Source organism: Larus michahellis, chromosome 1 (assembly GCF_964199755.1).
Source record: "Larus michahellis chromosome 1, bLarMic1.1, whole genome shotgun sequence".
Classification (NCBI taxonomy): Eukaryota; Metazoa; Chordata; class Aves; order Charadriiformes; family Laridae; genus Larus; species Larus michahellis.
In genome coordinates, this window is record NC_133896.1 from 217,901,372 (window position 1) to 217,920,391 (window position 19,020).

Consider the following 19,020-nt stretch of genomic DNA (forward strand, 5'->3'; position numbering starts at 1 on the left):
TGCCTATGAAGACACAGGCTAAGTGGGATAAAAAAAGGTACTATAAACAGGAAGCAGGAATCTCTGTAATATTATTATCTTGTGAAAAACTAAGGGTTTATCCAGCAATCTGTGTTCCTCTAAGTTTCCCGCTAAAGGCAGGTGAAATCTACCTACGTAGCCGAAAGACTGAGTCTAAGGTTAAAACATAATCTAATCTTATTTTCTACATGACAATCCACAGACTTTCACCCAGCTGCTTCCATACTGACTGACACCTTCTAGATGAACACAGCATTCCGCATTTCAGACAGGAGTTAGTCTTGACTTCAGGGTGTTAAAGGCTGTAAAACCTACTGTGCCTCCTTGTATATTATTTTGTTTTTCCAGATGATTAGCCTGTTCTCAGGGTCGGCTTCTCAATGTGGTTTATGAAGGGGGCTGCCCTTGGCGTTAGCACACGTAGGCACAGCCCTATAGATTTCACTGGGACTGAACACAGTCCTGCCTGCTTTGCCGACCTGAGGTTGATTTAGGCAAGCGCTTAATTCTGTCACTTAATTTTTTTTTCTGTTCCGCGTGTCCTGTTTCATAGGACAATAAAAATCTGTCCCCTTTAGGCCCTTCTACAGAACCTCCACCCCACTAGGTCAGTCAGTCTGTTGTTATGTGTACTAACGTGCTTGCTCACTCTGTTTTAATCATGCAAGAGGAGTACCGCGCACCCTGTGAGTAAATCTGTCTTTCAAATCAAGCCATCAATTCAGCGGAAAGGTCCTGGTTAGAAATGGAAGTTTACAAATCACCTTAGCTGTGATTTTAGCTGTGAGGCACAATAACCCGAATGTTACAAGCAGCTCGGTGAGGAAAAAGGTCTTGGAATGATGCTCAAGTTTGTCTCAAATAACCTCACACTGCCAAAGAAAGTTTGCACTAGATGGATTTATAAAAGCAGTATAAGGAAAGCTTATAAATCATCCGCACATGACCCTGCAGGTTAACAAAGGGAAAGTGAATTCTGTTTGCGTGTAGAAATGAACGTTGTTCCAAATCCATCCCTGCAATCCTCAAGCCTCCATATAAACTCAGAATAATGAGTCAATTACGAACTATGCTGCAAAATCACTAGAAATACACCACTACCTTTCCCCTTACGGTGGTCTTATAAATGAACTCATAGAGTGTGGAATTGAAGATGTTAATATGGGGAAAGGAAAAGCTTGAGACCGAATTTATCCTCCTGTCAATGCAGGATAGCTTCCCCCCCGCATCTGCAAAAGTTTTGCTCAACCTAGTTTTAGCCCCGGGCAAGCAGGCCTCCTCTTCAGCTTATTCTTCAGCCCAGTCAATTTTACTTTATGACAAGCTCCCTAACATCTAACCTCAATGATGACTGTCGAAAAGGTTTTCTTTTTATATCCTCTGTACCAGTTTATTCAGCTTGCCCCATCCTTGGAAGTCAGTCTCTTAAAATACTTGCAAGCAGTTAACCTGGTTTTCTTTACACATAATAGTAATTCCTCAGTAAAAATGTTGTTTATGTGATTTTTCTACTATGTGCACTCTCCTAATATATTTTTTTTTTTGTCGCTTTGCCGAAAATTCATTTCATTTCATTTCATTGCCTATACTGAGCTGCCCTGGATACTTGGCCTAGTTCCACCCCAGCTGTGTACGGGAAAGAAGCCGTTAGTGCTGTGCTCTCTTGTTTGTGAGCACAATATAGCACAAAAGCCAACTAATGTTCCATAGGTTCTGCCTATTTAATGTACTATAGCATTTCTCGGTGTGGCATCTAAAAGCTAACTGCATTTGGAAGAAAAGAAAAGGCTCCTGAATAGTTCTTCTTTAGCCTTCATTTCAGATACCTGATGCAGATTTTTTGCAAGATGCCCATTCAGCTGAGGAATGAAGGAAGGTCACCAAAGTTCCACAACTCTACACAAAACTGCCCATAAAAATCTGTCTTCTTGGTAGGTGCTTGTACTATTAAAGACTTCTACTCAGTAAACTGATTTTTTACTTGATAGAGGACAGTGCTTACAGTCTTTTAATATGAACCGCATGCGACACTCATCCTCCTCTAGTTGAGCCTAGAAAATCACAGCGCCGAAACTCTGAAGGGAAACAAGACCTGCAGGATTGCCACCTCTTCCTTCTTGTTTACAGCCACCTAAAGAATATTTAGTCATCTCCTAAAAATCAAAACAGACCCTTTGGTGGCCACCGGGATTCATCAAGACCTAACACCAGAACACGCAGTTATATGTAGACCATCAATTACATTCATAGCAATATAATGAACGATAGCAAGCCTGGGTGGCTTTAATGGGGTTATTTATTATATTACTCTACGCTCAGTAATGGAAGCAAAATTATTTATGTAGTTGAGCTCTGGCATTTCTGCTTCCAGTCATGCCCAACATGTGCTTTACTGGAACGCGTTTGCAGATCTGAGTCTGAATATTTTACAAAGTTTAAAGAAAATAAAAAACAGCAATAAGTCACTGCTGACATTACCTATTGAGCAATCATGCCCGGTCCAGTTGGGATCGCAGCTGCAGAGTCCAGTGTCCGGGAGGAAGGTCCCATGACCGGAGCATTGGTCCAGACAAGTGGCTCTTGGGGTCTCACAGTTTGTTCCTCCCCAGCCGACCGAACAGTGACATTCTCCTCGCACGCACACGCCTCGTCCCGAGCAGGTAGGATCCATGCAGTCCACTAGATGCCATAAGGAAGAGGAAGTAAACAGGGAAAAGAAATGGGAATTTCAGAAAAAAAGCTGTCAGACATTGTGCCATCTACACTAACTTATTTAGATAGTATCTCCAGGCTCCAATTAGGAATCAGAGCCCCGTTGTGCACAAAACAGGTGCTTCATGCAAGAAAATAGTGTCCCAAAAGGGCAGTGAGACCGAAAACACTCACATGAAAAACAGAGAAAAATGTAACGGTGAAATCCATCCTTTTATCCAGGCCTACACTAACGAATGATCTTTCTAGTAAGAACAGGCTAATATCAATTAAGAAAGAAATAAGAATAATATTCTTTTGCACACATATTGCACCCCCATTTATTCCATTAGAATAACCTAAATTGCTATTACTAATGAATTCAAAGCTGAGCTCTGGTTTTCTGAGAGAGAATTTTGCATAAAAATTCAGCAGAAGTTGATGTCCTTATTCAGCAAAACACATGCTTAAATTGAAGAATGTGCTGAAATCTATACAGGTCTCACAGACAGATAAATTTCATGTTAAACATAGCCTTAGTCAGTCTTCTGGAGTAAGGATTAAAATAAAATCACGTATTTTTGGATATTGGGGTTTTTCTGGTTTTATTTTTGATCAGCTAATACTCTTTTTTAAATGTTTGTGGGTGTTGGTGGTTTTTTTCCCCAAAGAGGCACGTTCCTAACAAGATTGGAGACTGTTTGGTTAGGTGTATGGTATAGCAATGTGCACCAAAAGACCAAATCTGCTGCCTTATTCCTGAGTTACGTGTTTTGTAGGCAACCATCAGCTCCTTTGCCCGTGGGGGAATTTCACCCAGTGGTTGAAAAATATGAAACGCACTGGACACCTTCCCAAAAAACAGTCTGGAGGAGTCGATCACCTATTTATATATAAAAGCATACAGGACAATACAGAGAAATTCTTCCCGTCTCTTGAAACGGCGTGTGGCAGTGCCCTGGGGAGCGGTGACAAGTGTCAGCCTGGCTGAGCAGCACGAGAAAAGCTGCCCAGCTCCCGACTCTCCTACAGAAGAGCAGAACGCGGCCACCGCACACGCAGCAGGCTTGCAGTTCACTTCTTCCCCCCACCGTAAAAAGCTAATAAGAATCCCAATGACCTGTTTAAGATCCAGAAACCTTAAAAGGAAACGCAACAGCTGCTCTGATAATTCCCTGGATTCTCAAAACCATCTCAGCCTGACAAGTAATGGCTCAGCAATTACTATCCCAAGGCATGTGAGAGCATTTTCTGTTTTGTTTGATTCCTGGAGCTCTGCTCATAGCTGGAACAATCCTCGAAAATTGTAAGAGGCTGGAAAGGATGAGTCTATAAATCTCCTTTACTGCTAGCGAGCTGGGAGCTGGGGTGCCAATTTTAGCATGAGACCCTTGGAGCCCTGGCCCTGTTCTTTCTCAGCAGTAATAAGTAGGAAAAAGGACTAAGAAACGGACCAGCAGCCTCGTAGGTTCTCAGCAGATGGTTTGAACGTAGAGAACAAAGATCACAGGCTAACTGACAAGAGGCTACCTCCAGGCAATTAATCATCCCCTCTGAAGGTCAATTGGGAAAAAGGTGAGTTTTACGGGGGGCTCCATCACAGGAGGCAGACAATCTGCTATCTCAGCTCTAACACAGACGATTATAGGAGGGGAATGTGCATGTCAGAACCCCCCATTTATCATAATCCCAAGGCCATTTTTCATGTTGAAACGAGCCCTTTCAGAAAATGTCACACACAATGGCTACTTTAATCTCAGCCTCACTAGCTATATCTCTTTAGGCTTTCTGCACCATCGGAAGGGCCCTGGGACAGGATTACGGGCTTCTGCTTTCTTCTTAATCAATTGCTTAGTGGATTTGGAGCACAATGGTATATTTTTAGGGAGTTCTGCTTGAGAAATTTAGCTGCTCAGCTCTGGGAGAAGCGGAGATGGGGAGTGGGGCAGGAGGGCAGAGCTGACAAAATCTAGTGTACTTGGGAAAAGAAAAATAAAAAAAAGAGTTTTGCATATATATCTGTGTTGCTGCTTGGAAACTGTCCCAAGTGGTCTAATTCCTGGTTGGAAAATGCCCCATTTATAGTTCAGCCTTGTGCAGAACCTTTGCCAGGGAGATAAATCATGCAGCAAGCAAAGCTCGCGCCTCTTCTACACTTTTCCCCAATATGCTTCATGCTTCATTGGTCACACAAGTTATTAGGCTTATTTGGTACCCAAAGAGTAACTTCTCATTTTTCACTGCTTAAATTTGCTCCCCTCCCTTTAACGTCTCGCTGGCTTAGCCCGTGCCTTATAAAATATGGGCCAATAAACGAAGCAAGGAGAAAAGAAAAACTCATGTAAGATTGTTGGCTGATGTTTTATAAACATTGCTGAACTTCTACGGGGGGAAAAGAAAAGACAGAAGAAACCCTGGAATGAAAACCCATTTTAAACACGGACTAAACAGTGAAGCTACAAGAACTGAGAAATAATAAAAAGTAATCAATACCAGATGGTCCTTCTTAGAAGAGAAATTAAAAAGTAAAAGCAATTTAAAAAACAGTATAAATCAACTTTTTTACTAGATCTAAATATATATATGTATGTCCTGAAGATTTCCCACATGGCATATTTCTGAGTTATTTCCCCCCCTCACAACACAATACAAATTATGCCTTGAATATGAAAAACAAATGCATACTTGGAAAAATACTAAACAGTTCATAAGAAAAATCATGTTCTCTTTATTCTTCATTCTTTTTTCAAGCTTTTACCTAGTGGGACTGACACTGTCCCCCACTACATTGATAGCATAACATAACTGAGTAGTGTCTGGCTTTTCTGCTTTAAACGTGACCAGGGGAAAAAAAGGTTCCTGTTAGAAAAAGGGCAAATCTTACTGTGATTTACACACATTAAACACGTCTGGCTGCAGGCAAAATCAGGATCTTTTCATTTCTGTTTATCCAGTAAAGATATGATCTAGTAAATACGAGGTCTACGGAGATGCTTTAAAGATACTTCAGTAGTCACCATCTTTGGGTTTCAAACGCCCCACGGCTTCATTGAATTGTGCTTTCTTAAGTCCAAATGAAGCTGCCTCAAGAGATGGCTTATTGTCACAGAGCTGATACTGTCTTCAGCCCTAACATTTACTGACACTGAAGCCGTGTTGCATCAGAGATGTCCCACTCCAATACGTTTTAACGCATCAAAAGAATTGCTAGATTAGATGCCATTTGAACGTCTGAATCCAATTCAGCCTATTTTCATTGTCCGTAAAATAAAGCCATTTCAGATAAATCTTTATCCCACATACATGAAGACAACCGTAAATTAATTCAAGCCATTGTGATTCTTATTCATGTATCAAATCGATGTCTTAAACTATCAGGTTGTGCAGAGGCCTTATATGTATGTATTTGTAGAAGCATAATATAAACGTAATTATTTTTCAGGTCATCTGCATAGGATTTTGAGAATAATTTTCAGAAGTGCTGAACATTATTCTGTAAATCAGGCACTTTTTGGATGCGTTTTTATAACTGCCCAAATGATTTGTACGCTTACAAAACTGTTCACTTTTTCATTTGGCAATATGAAGCAGTCACAGACTCAGCAAGATAAAGGTTTATGGTGGCAGGTGACTTCCTACACAAAAAGATTAAAGATAAGTGCTAAAAGGCACCGTATTTCTGAGCCACAAATCTAAATGTAAATGAAAAATGTTTAGGGGCTAATGTGAGAAAAAAGCTATGGAAGAGCCATTAAAATAATATCTGATTTTGAAGCCAAATTTAATTCAAGTGCTGAGCATTTCTAAGCTTTTAAAGCTGACAAGAATCAGGGACTTTCTCTCACACGCCACCATTTTGTGTATGTAAGCAACTGAAACCGTCTGGCACAGCACGGCAGAGAAGAAAGCACTGGAAAAGTAATTATACGTTTAGATGTGTAAATGGAAGCGATGCTTTAATAAGAACATTTGAACATATGATTAGATGTTTTGGTCTTTCAACTGGATTTGTCTATCTGAAGCATTTGATGGCTTTTCATCCAATTATTGAACAAATATGATAGCTAACGACAAGTTGTTACAACTTATCATTTTTATGTTGCTTCCGTCTATTGTATCTCTAAGGTGCCCATTACTGTTCTGTTTAAGTGCCAGTCCTATTCTGAATGGCCTCCATCCACGTAATTATACAACGGCAATCAAAGCAAAAGGCTAAGTGAATGTATCTTGCAAATACCTTCTTCACAGCTCTCGCCCTTGTATCCCGGGTTGCAGATACAGGTGCCCATGATGCACGTGCCATGGTTGCTGCAGGAGACGTCGATGCACTGGTTCGTGGGGACATCGCATTCTGCTCCTTTCCAGCCGCTATGGCACAAGCACCTCCCCTTCATGTACTGCCCATTTCCACTGCACAGCACTGGGCAGGAGGCTGGGGAAAGATAATAGAAATCACATTAAAACCCAAGCGTACGCGGCTCTCGCTTCAAAAAAGAGCACAAGAGACCAGCATGGGATTTATATTCTCCATGCACAGTCTTCAGTGGGATATGTTGTTCTTTTCTTTGCCAAAACCAATTCTTTTACGTGGATGACACCCAGCTGTTAGCTGTATTCTCCTACGAGCGTTTAAAACAAACAAACAGTGCTCTTGAGTTACAATATCTCCTTGCTTTGTGTCTCTGATACTACGAATTCAGAATTTTCTTGTATTCTGACTTCTCAGTGTACCGGTGTCTTCTTTCAGCAGCGCCACTGACCTTACATTGCTTATCCCTATCCCCGACCCTCTGCCAGACTTCGTACTTTCCTTGGCACTGCCTCCGTGCTGGATCTCAGCTGGCTACAAATCACTCCCCTGTTCGTCTGTCGTGATTCTCAGCTTTACGGGTTTCAGTTGCTGTGCTCAGAGTCCAGAATGCCACGTTGAGACTATTTCCCCGATTTAGCTCATTTCATGCCATCACTTGAATCTTCAGCCCCCCCACACACTTTTTTTTTTTGGTTATCACCAGCACTGGATTCCATTCGCCATCAGACATAATGTAAAACTGGCCTTTAGTCTTTCCAAGCTCCCTGTAATAAAAGTTCTCCAAATCTAACCTCTGACCTTTGTATCAGTTTATAAAGGATTTTTTAACTATCCTTGTTTCTGGCAAAGTTGGCTGATTCTCAAGGCCAACCAGCTACAGGATTTCTCCCCTGTGACAAAGGGGAAAAGAGGAAGACGACAAGCTCAAGCTGTGGCATGATGGATCCCGGGATTAAACATTTTCTGAGCTGAATTTGGAAAATATCAGGCAGAGTGGGATGGGGTGAACTGAAGGATACAGAGCAGGGTCCCGAAGGAAGGAGAGATCATCAAGGACCAGACCACAGCCTCCATGACCAAAGCTTTTGCTGCTCTCTAAGCTTCCTTCAGCTCCTCTCCGATTACGTCTTCTCCCTTTTCCATTCTCCACACCTGCCACCTTATGCTCCTTTTGTCCTCTGTTCTGATTTTTCCAGGGAAGCTGCTGATTTCTGTTCCTCAGAAACAATAGCCTTCCCCTGTTCACTATCTCTTGAAATTTCTTCTTGCTTAAGCCCTGCTCTCTTCAATTCCATTTTGCTGAAACTGAGCTGCAAGGACACATATTCAACACAGACTTCTCTTGTTCACTGTTGCACATCATCCTCAGGTGAGAGCAGCTGGGCTTCTCATCTGCCCCTCAGAAAGGCAATTTATGAACAATTTTTCTGCAGGACAAACGTGAAAGGAATACTCCAGTCTGCTGCTTAATTCAACTGCGTTAGGTACGTGATGAATACAAGGTACCTCTTTTGCTTCATTCCTGACTCTGAGTATTCGCGGGAAGAGGTATTAACATGGTTAAGGGCAACATTCCTCCCCTTTCTCCACCTTTCCGGATAGCAATCGTGTAATGCCCATCCTGTGTTGTCTCCATGTGTCGTTATAGTCAAGTCTGTCTGAGCGTTATAGAATTTTAGCAATCTCAATACAATACAAAGCATTGCCAGCTCTGGCTGTTAAGCCAGTTTGATGTGCAGCGAACTATATTTGCCTGACCAAGATAAAAGAGGTCTAGAAAAGAAAGGAATTTGGCAACTGTTATTACTAAGGAGCCCCCTGTTCACTTTAAAGGAAGCAGACTGTAGCGGCGTGTTTCAAGTGCATCATTTGCAAGGAGATATCTACCTATACAGTACGAGACACAAATTGTTTAAGATACACTGTGTTGTGTGCATGGTTCACAGCAAACTCACTCTGTAATTTCACTTTTCAGCTAGGCTGATGGAATTTTCCGCCCCCTTGTCTCAAATTTCAAATGCTCGGTAACGGAGCCTGTCCTTTCAAGGCACTGGAAGAGGATAGTCTGCCGCTCTTTTCAACAAGAAGAAAGAATAATTGCCTTTAACCGGTGAGAGGTGGCTGAGAAAGACTTACATGTTTTCTGACAAGGCAGCTGATCACTCAGAACAAGATCAGATAAATTACCGGCCATCTGCAATGAGACTGGTACGCTACAGAGCCCTCTGTGGAGAACACCTTCAGCATAACCTGGGAAGCGCTGCTGCAAATGTCAAAGCAATGGCAAGAACAAGACCTCCTTTGTAGCATACCATAATGAATAAAGACAAAAGAGGTTTCTGGTTTTTTTCCGCTGCTACTTGTGCAACTCTTTTCCTTTATTTTTTTTGGCATCCCAATGGTCAAACAATAATTATATAGAACCTATGATTCTATGATTCTATATAATTATTGTTTGATCACTCAGATGCCAAGAAACAATATCTGAGATGCCAAAATTATAGTAATCCTTTAGTGTGGTTATGATAGCAACAACACAAAGGCACACCACTTTTCTTCTAAAGTTTAGTATCAGAGAGTAAGACCATTCGTTTGTTTACTTTATACAGGACTTTAAAACACCATCTCCCATGTTCATGGAGGCCTTCAATACACCTCTGGTGATTTGCTCTCATTTACTTGGTTTAAAATAATTGGCTAATAATACATTAATAATTAGCTATTATTAAAAACAGAAGGGCTTTCTGCTCTGCGGTTCCCACTCATTTGTACGGTGAATTACAAGGCTGAGTTGAAACAAAGGCACACCCAGGAAATCTATAACCTAGAAGTCTTCACGTGGGCAGAGACCTGCTTATTTATGGATTACTGCTCGGTACAGGGACCAATATACGGCTGCAGACAGATACTGTAGCAGCCTCACACATGGCGCGGTTGCTGCCCTCTGAGGGATTTGTAGGTCAAAAGCAGCATCTTAGATTCCCTTGAAAACCAACAGGAAGCCAACGCTGGGGCCCTTGTACCTCATGCTCATGGCAAAATGATCCATTTAACAAGCCCACTGGAAATGCATGCACAATTAGCATTTTGACACTCCAGGTATTAATGCGTCCTCCTAAAGATGGGCAGTAATCTGTGATCTAAAGCCTCTGAACCGAAAGACTGACTCGAATAGCAGGTGCTCATATCAGCCAGAGGAAGCTCCCTGGTGAAGTGGAAGATACTCACGTGGCTCAACTGAAGTGCCTGAGAAAGCTCGGTTTATAACCCACGAAGGGAGGTAAGCTCCTCTGAAAGTGGATTCAGAACAAAAGTTTAAATATTCTGACTCACAGCGAAGGAGATTCTCCTTCTCCACTGACTCTACTGGGAGCCTTGCGGGGAACAAAGCCTGAACTTCTGCCCCTACCTAAAGTTAGGAGGTGTGAGTAGGAATATGCTGTGGGAGATGGAAAGAAAACTCCTTTTGTCTCCAGCCCTTTGGATTTGAAAAGGAGCTTGGAAATGCAAACCAAGTGTAAGGAAATGCAAACCAAGTGTAACCTGAGTCAGCAAGAAGTTTGACATAACAGCTCTCGGGGATGCAGACTGCCACATCCATCTTACTGGGCTGTGAACTCTGAGACACCTCTGGGGTTTTAGCCCGGACCACACCGCCTGAGCAGCGAGCTCCCCGCCTGCGGGGTGTGCGGCCGTCCTTATCTCTTGGCTGGGCTACAGTGATGTGACCCAAGCTCAGCTGGAGGGGGAGAGGACGTGGGGTTGGAGAGAGTTGAGCTCTCTCTCTTGGGAAGGAGCCAGCCTGCTTTCCGGAGAAGCAATGAATGGGCTGGGGTGAAGGCCTGACCTGTTGCCTTAGCAAAAGCTCCTTGTGTGGGCACTAACTTTTTACGCTATCATCTCCCTCCCCAGATGTATAAATCTGCATTCAGTTTGTTGGACTGTTTGAGCCAAAAAAGGCCTCGAAAAGGTTGATGCACGGCATTCTGGCATTTCCCACATGCAACGTTTTCATTTCTCGCTCTGAAACATGTTTTTACTAAAAGTACTTCAGTTTGTTTTTTAAATGTTTAAATAACCTAAAAATTTCAGGTCAAACGAAAACCCTTCCAAAACCATTTATTAAAAATACTTTTCACCTGAGCATAAAAATGTATTATATTGTTGCTGGGGTAAGCCTCCTTCCCAGTCGTCCCAATGTTTTCATTTTTGGCCAGAGTATCCAGTTCTTCCTGCCACTACTTCACTCTCAGCCTTACTCTAACCCTGCCCTGCTCCCCACAGCCAGGCTCTCAGCCATCACTTAGAGCTCAGGCAGACTTGCAAAGCTCACAGCAATGGAAAAGGTACTTAATTTTTTTTATATCTTAAAAGACAGTATCATTATGGGGTTGCACCACACAATGACAGAGTGCTCTGCTAAACAAACAGTAACGCCATGTTTTTAAGTGATGTTTTCTAACGTCGCTCCCAGATAGAAAATTCCCAGCGTGACATTTTGTCTGTCCTTACGCAGCTCAGGGCTTGTGCTGTTGCGAAGGCCACAGCAATCATGACTAGTAGCAAACAAATCCACAGATCCCACTCGTTTCCATTCTACCGCAGCATCCCCAAGCTGGGTGAGGTGCACTTTGAAAAACGCACGGGCATGAATATAATTTTCACAAGAAAAATGTTACCGAAGGGGAGAGGGGAAAAGTTAATCAAGTATAAATTCCTACCTCTGCCACAGTCAGGGCCCAGAAAGCCAAGGAAGCAATGGCAAGTCCCAGACACGCAGTCTCCATTCCCATAGCAATTACTGGGACAATTATCCACTGATTCTGGAAGACAAAAGAGAATTCAGATACTTCTTTAGGCCAGAAAACACCTCTGAATTTGAGAGGGCTCTGGATGGCAGGACAGCTGAAACCTCACAGCAATGGCGGCACGTGGGGCTGAAAGCATCAGTCTGAGCTCCACTAAACAGCGCTCAGCCCTTTACACCAACGGGCGGCTCAACCCTAACACATCAGTGCGGAGCGACGGCAAAGCCTGTGATTAAATCGCAGCTGCTCAGCACCCGCCAGGCTTTGTCCTCACTCAGGACCTGAAAACTTCCAAATGTCTTTTCTTTCTGCTTATTTTTCCAACCGTCTTCCCTCTTTGAATTTGCTGGAGAGGAGCAACACGCACCGTTCTCGTGGCGGAACATACACCTTTGGTCCATTTTGTTGACTCATGTAAGTGAATTTGGGGGGTTTATTTGTGCCAAACAGAGCTGAGCTATAATAGAAATGATCCTCTATGAAGTTCACTGAATACAGACTCTTGGGTCACCCTCTCTGCCTCTTGAAGGATTATTTCTAACCCAATGCCTTCTGGTTTGTTCCGCAATATTATACAAATACCCCAAAGCAGCGGGGCTAATACCGTATCTTGGTGGAACAGCAATGGGACTATTCACACTTTCTTCTGTTTCTAGTTATCATCTTAAATTCCCTGACCTTGGCAAAAACACTGGATATTCATCTTTCAAAGAAAGTTAACAGGTAAGCAAAATGTTATCTAGCACTTTTATTTTGAGGATAGTGCAGAATATTGGGGCTAAAAATTCTTTCATAAAAGGAGAACACAAGATGGTAAACCTTACATATCAAAAAGAGAACGAAAATAATTTTATTTACTTGACTAAACTGTGAGTGAAGAGTGAGTAAACACGAGTAGGGCTTGGAAAGACAATGGAATACCATGGTTCATTCCACACTATTATTTCACATTTTCTCAGAGATGTGTATCAGATTAAAACTGGATTCAGTTACGCGGGAGGGGCTCTGGTGGTGCATCTGTCATGGAGTGGGGTGGAAAACTCAGCCACGTGAATAATCACTGCGTTTTCATAGACATAACTTCACGAGGCTTTATGGTGGCAAAGACATTTGTAAACTCCCTATCGGTGAAAGGGAAGAGAAGCAGCTGCAGCAGAGATTGTGCAGATTAGTTTCTAATCACAAACGAAAGGAAGCCTGTCTCTGGATGGGCGTTCTCCAAACAACAGAGGTTTCTGAAGGACATTTTAAAGGACGTGGTGTAATTTCATCATTCATAAAGGGCAACAGCAGTCGTAAATAATAAAAACAGTTTCAAATATTTATGTTTTAAGTCTCGGCATCAGGTATCTCATAATCAGATCGCTCCATGCAGCAAGGAAGGTACAAAGAAGTACTGTCAGTTTTCTGACACTTAAGGTCTCTGGTTAAGCAGATATTCACTTTACGGTGCATGGAAATACATTCACAGCATGCAGTCAACACTTTGAGCTTCAGCTGCCATCTTCATTCCCATCAAACAGCAGCCACGCTTCCTAAAATAAAGGAATAGCAACTCCGGCCTTGTGTGTTTATACTGATATTTAAGTATACAAACTCTCACTTCGTAGCAGGTATAAACACAAATCTATCCTGTAAATGAAAAGTTAATATTAGCCGGTATGTATGCAATCGTCAGAACTTTGTGATTTTTTAATTTCACCACTGAAAATAAAGAAAATAATTTTACTTTATGTATTTTTTCCTTATGCCTTTTTTTTTTACAGTCTTTATATCCTTCTTGTCTTCAAGAAATATATGCAGAAATTTAGGAAAAAAAGTTATTAACTGATGCACATGCACATATGAAGAACATAGAGAGAGTAAGTACTGTGAAACAAGATAATGAGATGGGTAAGGAGATTTAACGGCTCCTGTTGCTGAAAGGGTCAGTCCTTTTCCTCTAATCCTCTCATCCTAGGCACAAGTCTAAGCTCCCTCTTCTTGTGCAGACCCTTCAATGACTTGGTTGACCCTTCAATGAGTTGGTTGAGCTCAAAAGGTGGCAAAAATATTAATGCAGCAGAGAGAAAACACAAGTGAACCATTTTCTACTGCCTGAAAACTGGTCTTGTGAAGCCCCACCACCACACTCTCACTTGGATGGGGGTTTGCAAGCTGTACGACACTGCAGAGAGGTTACATGTGCACGGCCTTTGAAGTCAATGGGAAAGGCTGCGTCCGTGCTTGATGCAAGACAGGCTCCTAGCGTTATGGCAACACCTCTAGTATATTAAAACTTTTTTTTTTAAAAAAGCTTTTCTCAAGCTTTTGCTTCAAAGCACTAAATTAAGTCCTTGAAAAGGAGTAAAATATCCATACAACTTTCTCGGTATGCTTATGTAATATACTAAGTAATATTTCTGCAAAATAAGAAAAAAATCAAAGCAACATCAAAAAAGCAGTGTAGCATCAGGCCTGGCAGCTGTTCCAAAGTGTAACAATGCACCACATCAGCTAAAAGGTAATCTGTGTTACCGGAAATAATATTTTCCATGTATAGCATGGTTCAGCTGATGCACTTGTGATGCGTAGGACAAGACCGGCAATACTCAGTACACCAACTCGATGTCTACTGTAGGTTAAACTGAAAGACTCTCGTCCACTATACTGACTAGGTATGACGAGATCTAGAAATTCAGACTGACCACAGAAATGCAGCACACCTGTGTTTAGGTAACCAAACTTTCCAGATTCTTAGGGTGAATCCATGTAATGAACTTTACTCCAGTAGTGCTTCCTTTCCTCCTCTGACTCGTTCAGATGTAGATATTGTCATTAGATATCATGTAGATATTGTTAGGACAAGAGGAAACGGCCTCAAGTTGTGCCAGGGGAGGTTTAGACTGGATATTAGGAAAATTTTTTACACCGAAAGGGTTATCAAGCATTGGAACAGGCTGCCCAGGGAAGAGGTTGAGGCACCATCCCTGGAGGTATTTAAAAGATGGGTAGACATAGTGTTTAGAGATATGGTTTAGTGATGGTTTTTGTCAGAGTTAGGTTGATGGTTGGACTTGATGATCTGAAAGGTCCCTTCCAACCTAGGCGATTCTATGATTCTATGAATTCTATGATTAAAGACACCTATAATTGGTCAGATCCCATCCACACTGACTAACAATAAGGAATGTCAAAAAAATATTAATGTATATTTTGGGGTTCATCTACAGATCTGGCATTCTGCTTTCCAAAAATGCAGTAATATGCACAGTTATCACTTTGTTTATCACTATCTATCTCCTCAATTCTTGATTTCCCAGACTCTTCTTTGCAAGTGTGCCCTAACTGCATCATACCATACTGTGGCCAACGTAAAAGGAATAAAGAAAACAGGTGATTTAAACCCATTGTACCTTTTTCACTAAAGCACCTCAGTAACTCTTAATTGTGGCCTGGACACCCTACACTGTTAATAATAGAGTAGGCTCTTAAAAATCCCTTCATTCTACTTCATTGCTTCCTCTGATGCTCCTTATTTTTCTAATATAGCCAAAAGTAACATTTCTAAGGTGCTCTCATTTTATTCTAGCCTCATGTTGCCCTGGAATAACCCGCCTGATAGAGACAAGATGAAGTGAAAAGAAACTTCCCCCCAGTGTCTGGTGCCACTTACCATTTTTCAGCAATTAAGGATACAAACTTGTCTGGTGGGACTCTGGGCAATTAAGGTCTCTGCACACTCCCCAAAGTTCTTCACTACTGAGAACCAACTCCGAAAAGCAATGAAGACTCATGTGGTACATGCCCTAGTAAACTCCCCACCCTTCCCGTAGGCCCCTTTAGGGACTGGAAGGCTGCTATAAGGTCTCCTCGGAGTCTTCTCCTCTCCAGGCTGAACAACCCCAACTCTCTCAGCCTGTCTTCATAGGAGAGGTGCCTTTGATCATCTTCGTGGCCCTATCTAATGGTGCTTAGATAGAAGAGAGCAAACTCTAACATTCAGGGAGCCCCTAAGTTAGTGGCACAAAGTAACTGTCTGTCCTTTAAGTATGTCCACAGTCAACATTGCTACAGAGGTGACAAACTGTCAGTCAATAAATAAAAACAGGTCACTGCAGTTATGGCTAGGTTCTAGTCTCCATCTGTAAGCTGTTCGTATAATTATAAGAATATTTTACAATATATACAGAATTCCGTATGGTGTTTTATGAATAGTGCCATGGGAACTGCTTTAGAGAATCATGTCAATGTTTCGTTTTGTTTTGTTTTGTTTTATTTAATTGTCAAAGTTCACTGTGAGACCATGGACAACTGTTTTTTAGAAAGAGATATATGTTCTCTGTTTTCAGTCTGACTCCCACAGCTTTCCCTTGGCTCCCAGATCTCTGAAGTGATCTGATTGACACCAGCTGGCAAAGGCAAAGATTATTAATTGGAGGGTCAGCCAATGGATGATGCATGATGCTTTCACAGGGCTTTGCTGTCATGTCCAAAGAGACCATTGAAAATTCAGCTCCCATGCCACCTTTCGACAACCACCGGCCGCAGGAGCAAACCTCCTGAAAGCAAACAACTCACACTGGGGCCAGACCTGCAAAGCTTGAGGTGGTGTGGCTTCTGATGGGGACTGCAGAAGCTTGCGTATGGAAGTGATTGTCCTGTCAGCTTCAAAATCTAATTACCAACTGAAAAAACAAGTCGTTTCCTGAATAAATATGGTAAACATCCAGATCTCCTCTGAGAGGAGTAAATGACATCACGAGACACAGTCTTCAGACCCACGCTGTCTCCTTTTGGACAATGGTACAGCAAATGCCCTGTCTGACACAGAGGTATTCCCGACCCAAGTCCAGCCTACCTCACTCAGGAAAAGGAGGATGTACAAAAATGCTTCTATATTAATAAAAATGAGAGATGGAAAACATCTATTAAGTGTGAAAGCCTAGACTTCTCCAAGAGCAAAACTCTTCTTCTGAAGTACTCTTTAAGGTCCTTCCCGCTCAAGAGCTTTAATTATCAAAGCAGAGAAAGAAACGTATCATGGTCTGGAGACAAAACAGCTTTACTTCATGCACCATGTTGACTTGCAGCTGCTGAGGATACTTTGGGATTTTTGCCATTTGTCTCAGGGGACTTTTTTCAGTATGAGTAATCCCACAGCTGGTAGACTTTGAGGGAAATTTGGCTGAAACCTTTCTCTCATTGCTTGCTTTCCCACTGCAGTCACTCCTTATCCTGAGAGAAGCTACAAACCGGCACGATCCTGCCCATACCCATAATAAGACCTCACACTACACTATCATTTAAGGATATCATAGAATCATGGAATCACAGAATGGTTTGGGTTGGAAGGGACCTTAAAGATTACCCAGTGCCAATCCCTGCCCTGGGCAGGGACACCTCCCACCAGACCAGGTTGCTCCAAGCCCCGTCCAACCTGGCCTGGAACCCCTCCAGGGATGGGGCAGCCACAGCTTCTCTGGGGAACCTGGGCCAGGGGCTCACCACCCTCACAGCAAAGAATTTCTGCCTGAGATCTCATCTCAATCTCCCCTCTTTCAGTGTAAAACCCTTCCCCCTTGTTCTATCGGTCTACTCCCTGATCAAGAGTCCCTCCCCAGCTCTCCTGTAGCCCCCTTTAGGTACTGGAAGGGGCTCTAAGGTCTCCCTGGAGCCTTCTCTTCTCCAGGCTGAACACCCCCAACTCTCTCAGCCTGTCCTCACAGCAGAGGGGCTCCAGCACCACCTTCATGGCCTCCTCTGGACCCACTCCAACAGGTCCACATCATTCTTATGTTGGGGGTCCCAGAGCTGGAGGCAGCCCTGCAGGGGGGTCTCCCCCGAGTGGAGCAGAGGGGCAGAATCCCCCCCCTCGCCCTGCTGCCCACGCTGCTGGGGATGCAGCCCAGGCTGTGGGGGGGTTTCTGGGCTGCCAGCGCACATTGCCTGCTCATGTTGAGCTTCTCACCCACCAACACCCCAAGTCCTTCTCCTCAGGGCTGCTCTCCATCCATTCTCCACCCAGGCCGTATTTGTGCTTGGGATCACCAAGTTCAATAGGAAATTGCTAATTGTTACCATTCCCATTTTTTTAGGCGGGTAACCTGAGGCATAGACAAATACATTTCATATCATAAACTGACTCATGTGACAGTGACAAAGCTCCCAGGCTAATGGTCTGCTCAAGGGACCACTTTGCTGCTGACAAAAAGCCCTGTGAAAGCCAACTCTGCTGTGGTGAGCTCTATAAAGATCCGTCAGCCTGGCTTACAATTACCTACATGAATTACCTTTATCCAGATGAAATACAATAAACATGTTAAGGAGGCAGACAAATTGTTAGACTCTTGATGGACTTCTTTTTCATATACTCACCACGTTTGTTGGTCAGCAGTATAGCTACTTTAACAGAATTTCCGCCTTATTTATTTACTATGCAACATCCAACTTAATAGCTTGTTTCTATATCTTTGGGCCAGAGGCCAAGGCAGATGTTTGCCTGACACCAAATCCTATTAGAGGCTGCAGTAACACAATTGTGTGTTAAAGATAAATATTTTATAGCCTACACTTGCCACCAAGCATCATCATTCCCTAGGCCTTTAGAGGCAACTATCTATTGGCAAAGAAAAAATAGTTATCTCGCTGGCAATTGAAGGCAGTAGCTTTCCTGGGAGTTAATAAGTACCAGGACTGCTTTCTAAGAACTGATTAAACGCCATGCAGTGCAGTGTTGTTGTATGAATTCAAATGTAACTATTTCCTTCAATAAACTCAAAGAGTTGTTCTGGAACTGTCAGTGTTCGGTATCAGAAACGTGTGGGAACAGCACCGCAGTGGAAGAATTACGCTTTAATGAATCAATGCTGATCTCAGTTTCTGAAATGAAGGTTCAAAGAAAATGAAACTTGTTTTACCAATGAGAATATTAAATATTAGAAGTGAAATGCTAAGAAAAAAGCAGGGTTTTTCAGGTAACCTCACTGTTTGACCTCTTCAGCTAGTAGTCTACTTTGCCTCCGCACAAGAAATGGCCTCAGAATCTTTTGCTCTGGGCTGGTGAGCAGATGCATGAAGCGGTTGAGCCTGCAGTAAATTGCCACATCTTCCAATCTACCAACCCAGGGAGATACAGTATACATACTGCTGGGTGTCATAAAAGGTTTTACCCTTTTCTTATAAATGTCAACCCTCTATAGACACAGT

At 42.6% G+C, this 19,020-nt stretch overlaps 1 protein-coding gene across 12 annotated transcripts in view; it reads right to left on the reverse strand.

The window, feature by feature from the left end:
• TENM4 (teneurin transmembrane protein 4) overlaps positions 1 to 19,020 on the reverse strand; it is a 530,696-nt gene that overhangs the window by 149,948 nt on the left and 361,728 nt on the right. For all 12 annotated transcript variants that reach the window (XM_074572381.1, XM_074572380.1, XM_074572379.1 and 9 more), the window contains 3 exons: positions 11,746 to 11,847; positions 6,950 to 7,144; positions 2,500 to 2,700 (listed from right to left, as the gene is read on the reverse strand). In XM_074572381.1, coding sequence (XP_074428482.1) covers positions 2,500 to 2,700; positions 6,950 to 7,144; positions 11,746 to 11,847 — 498 coding nt within the window. The remainder of the gene's footprint in view (positions 1 to 2,499; positions 2,701 to 6,949; positions 7,145 to 11,745; positions 11,848 to 19,020) is intronic.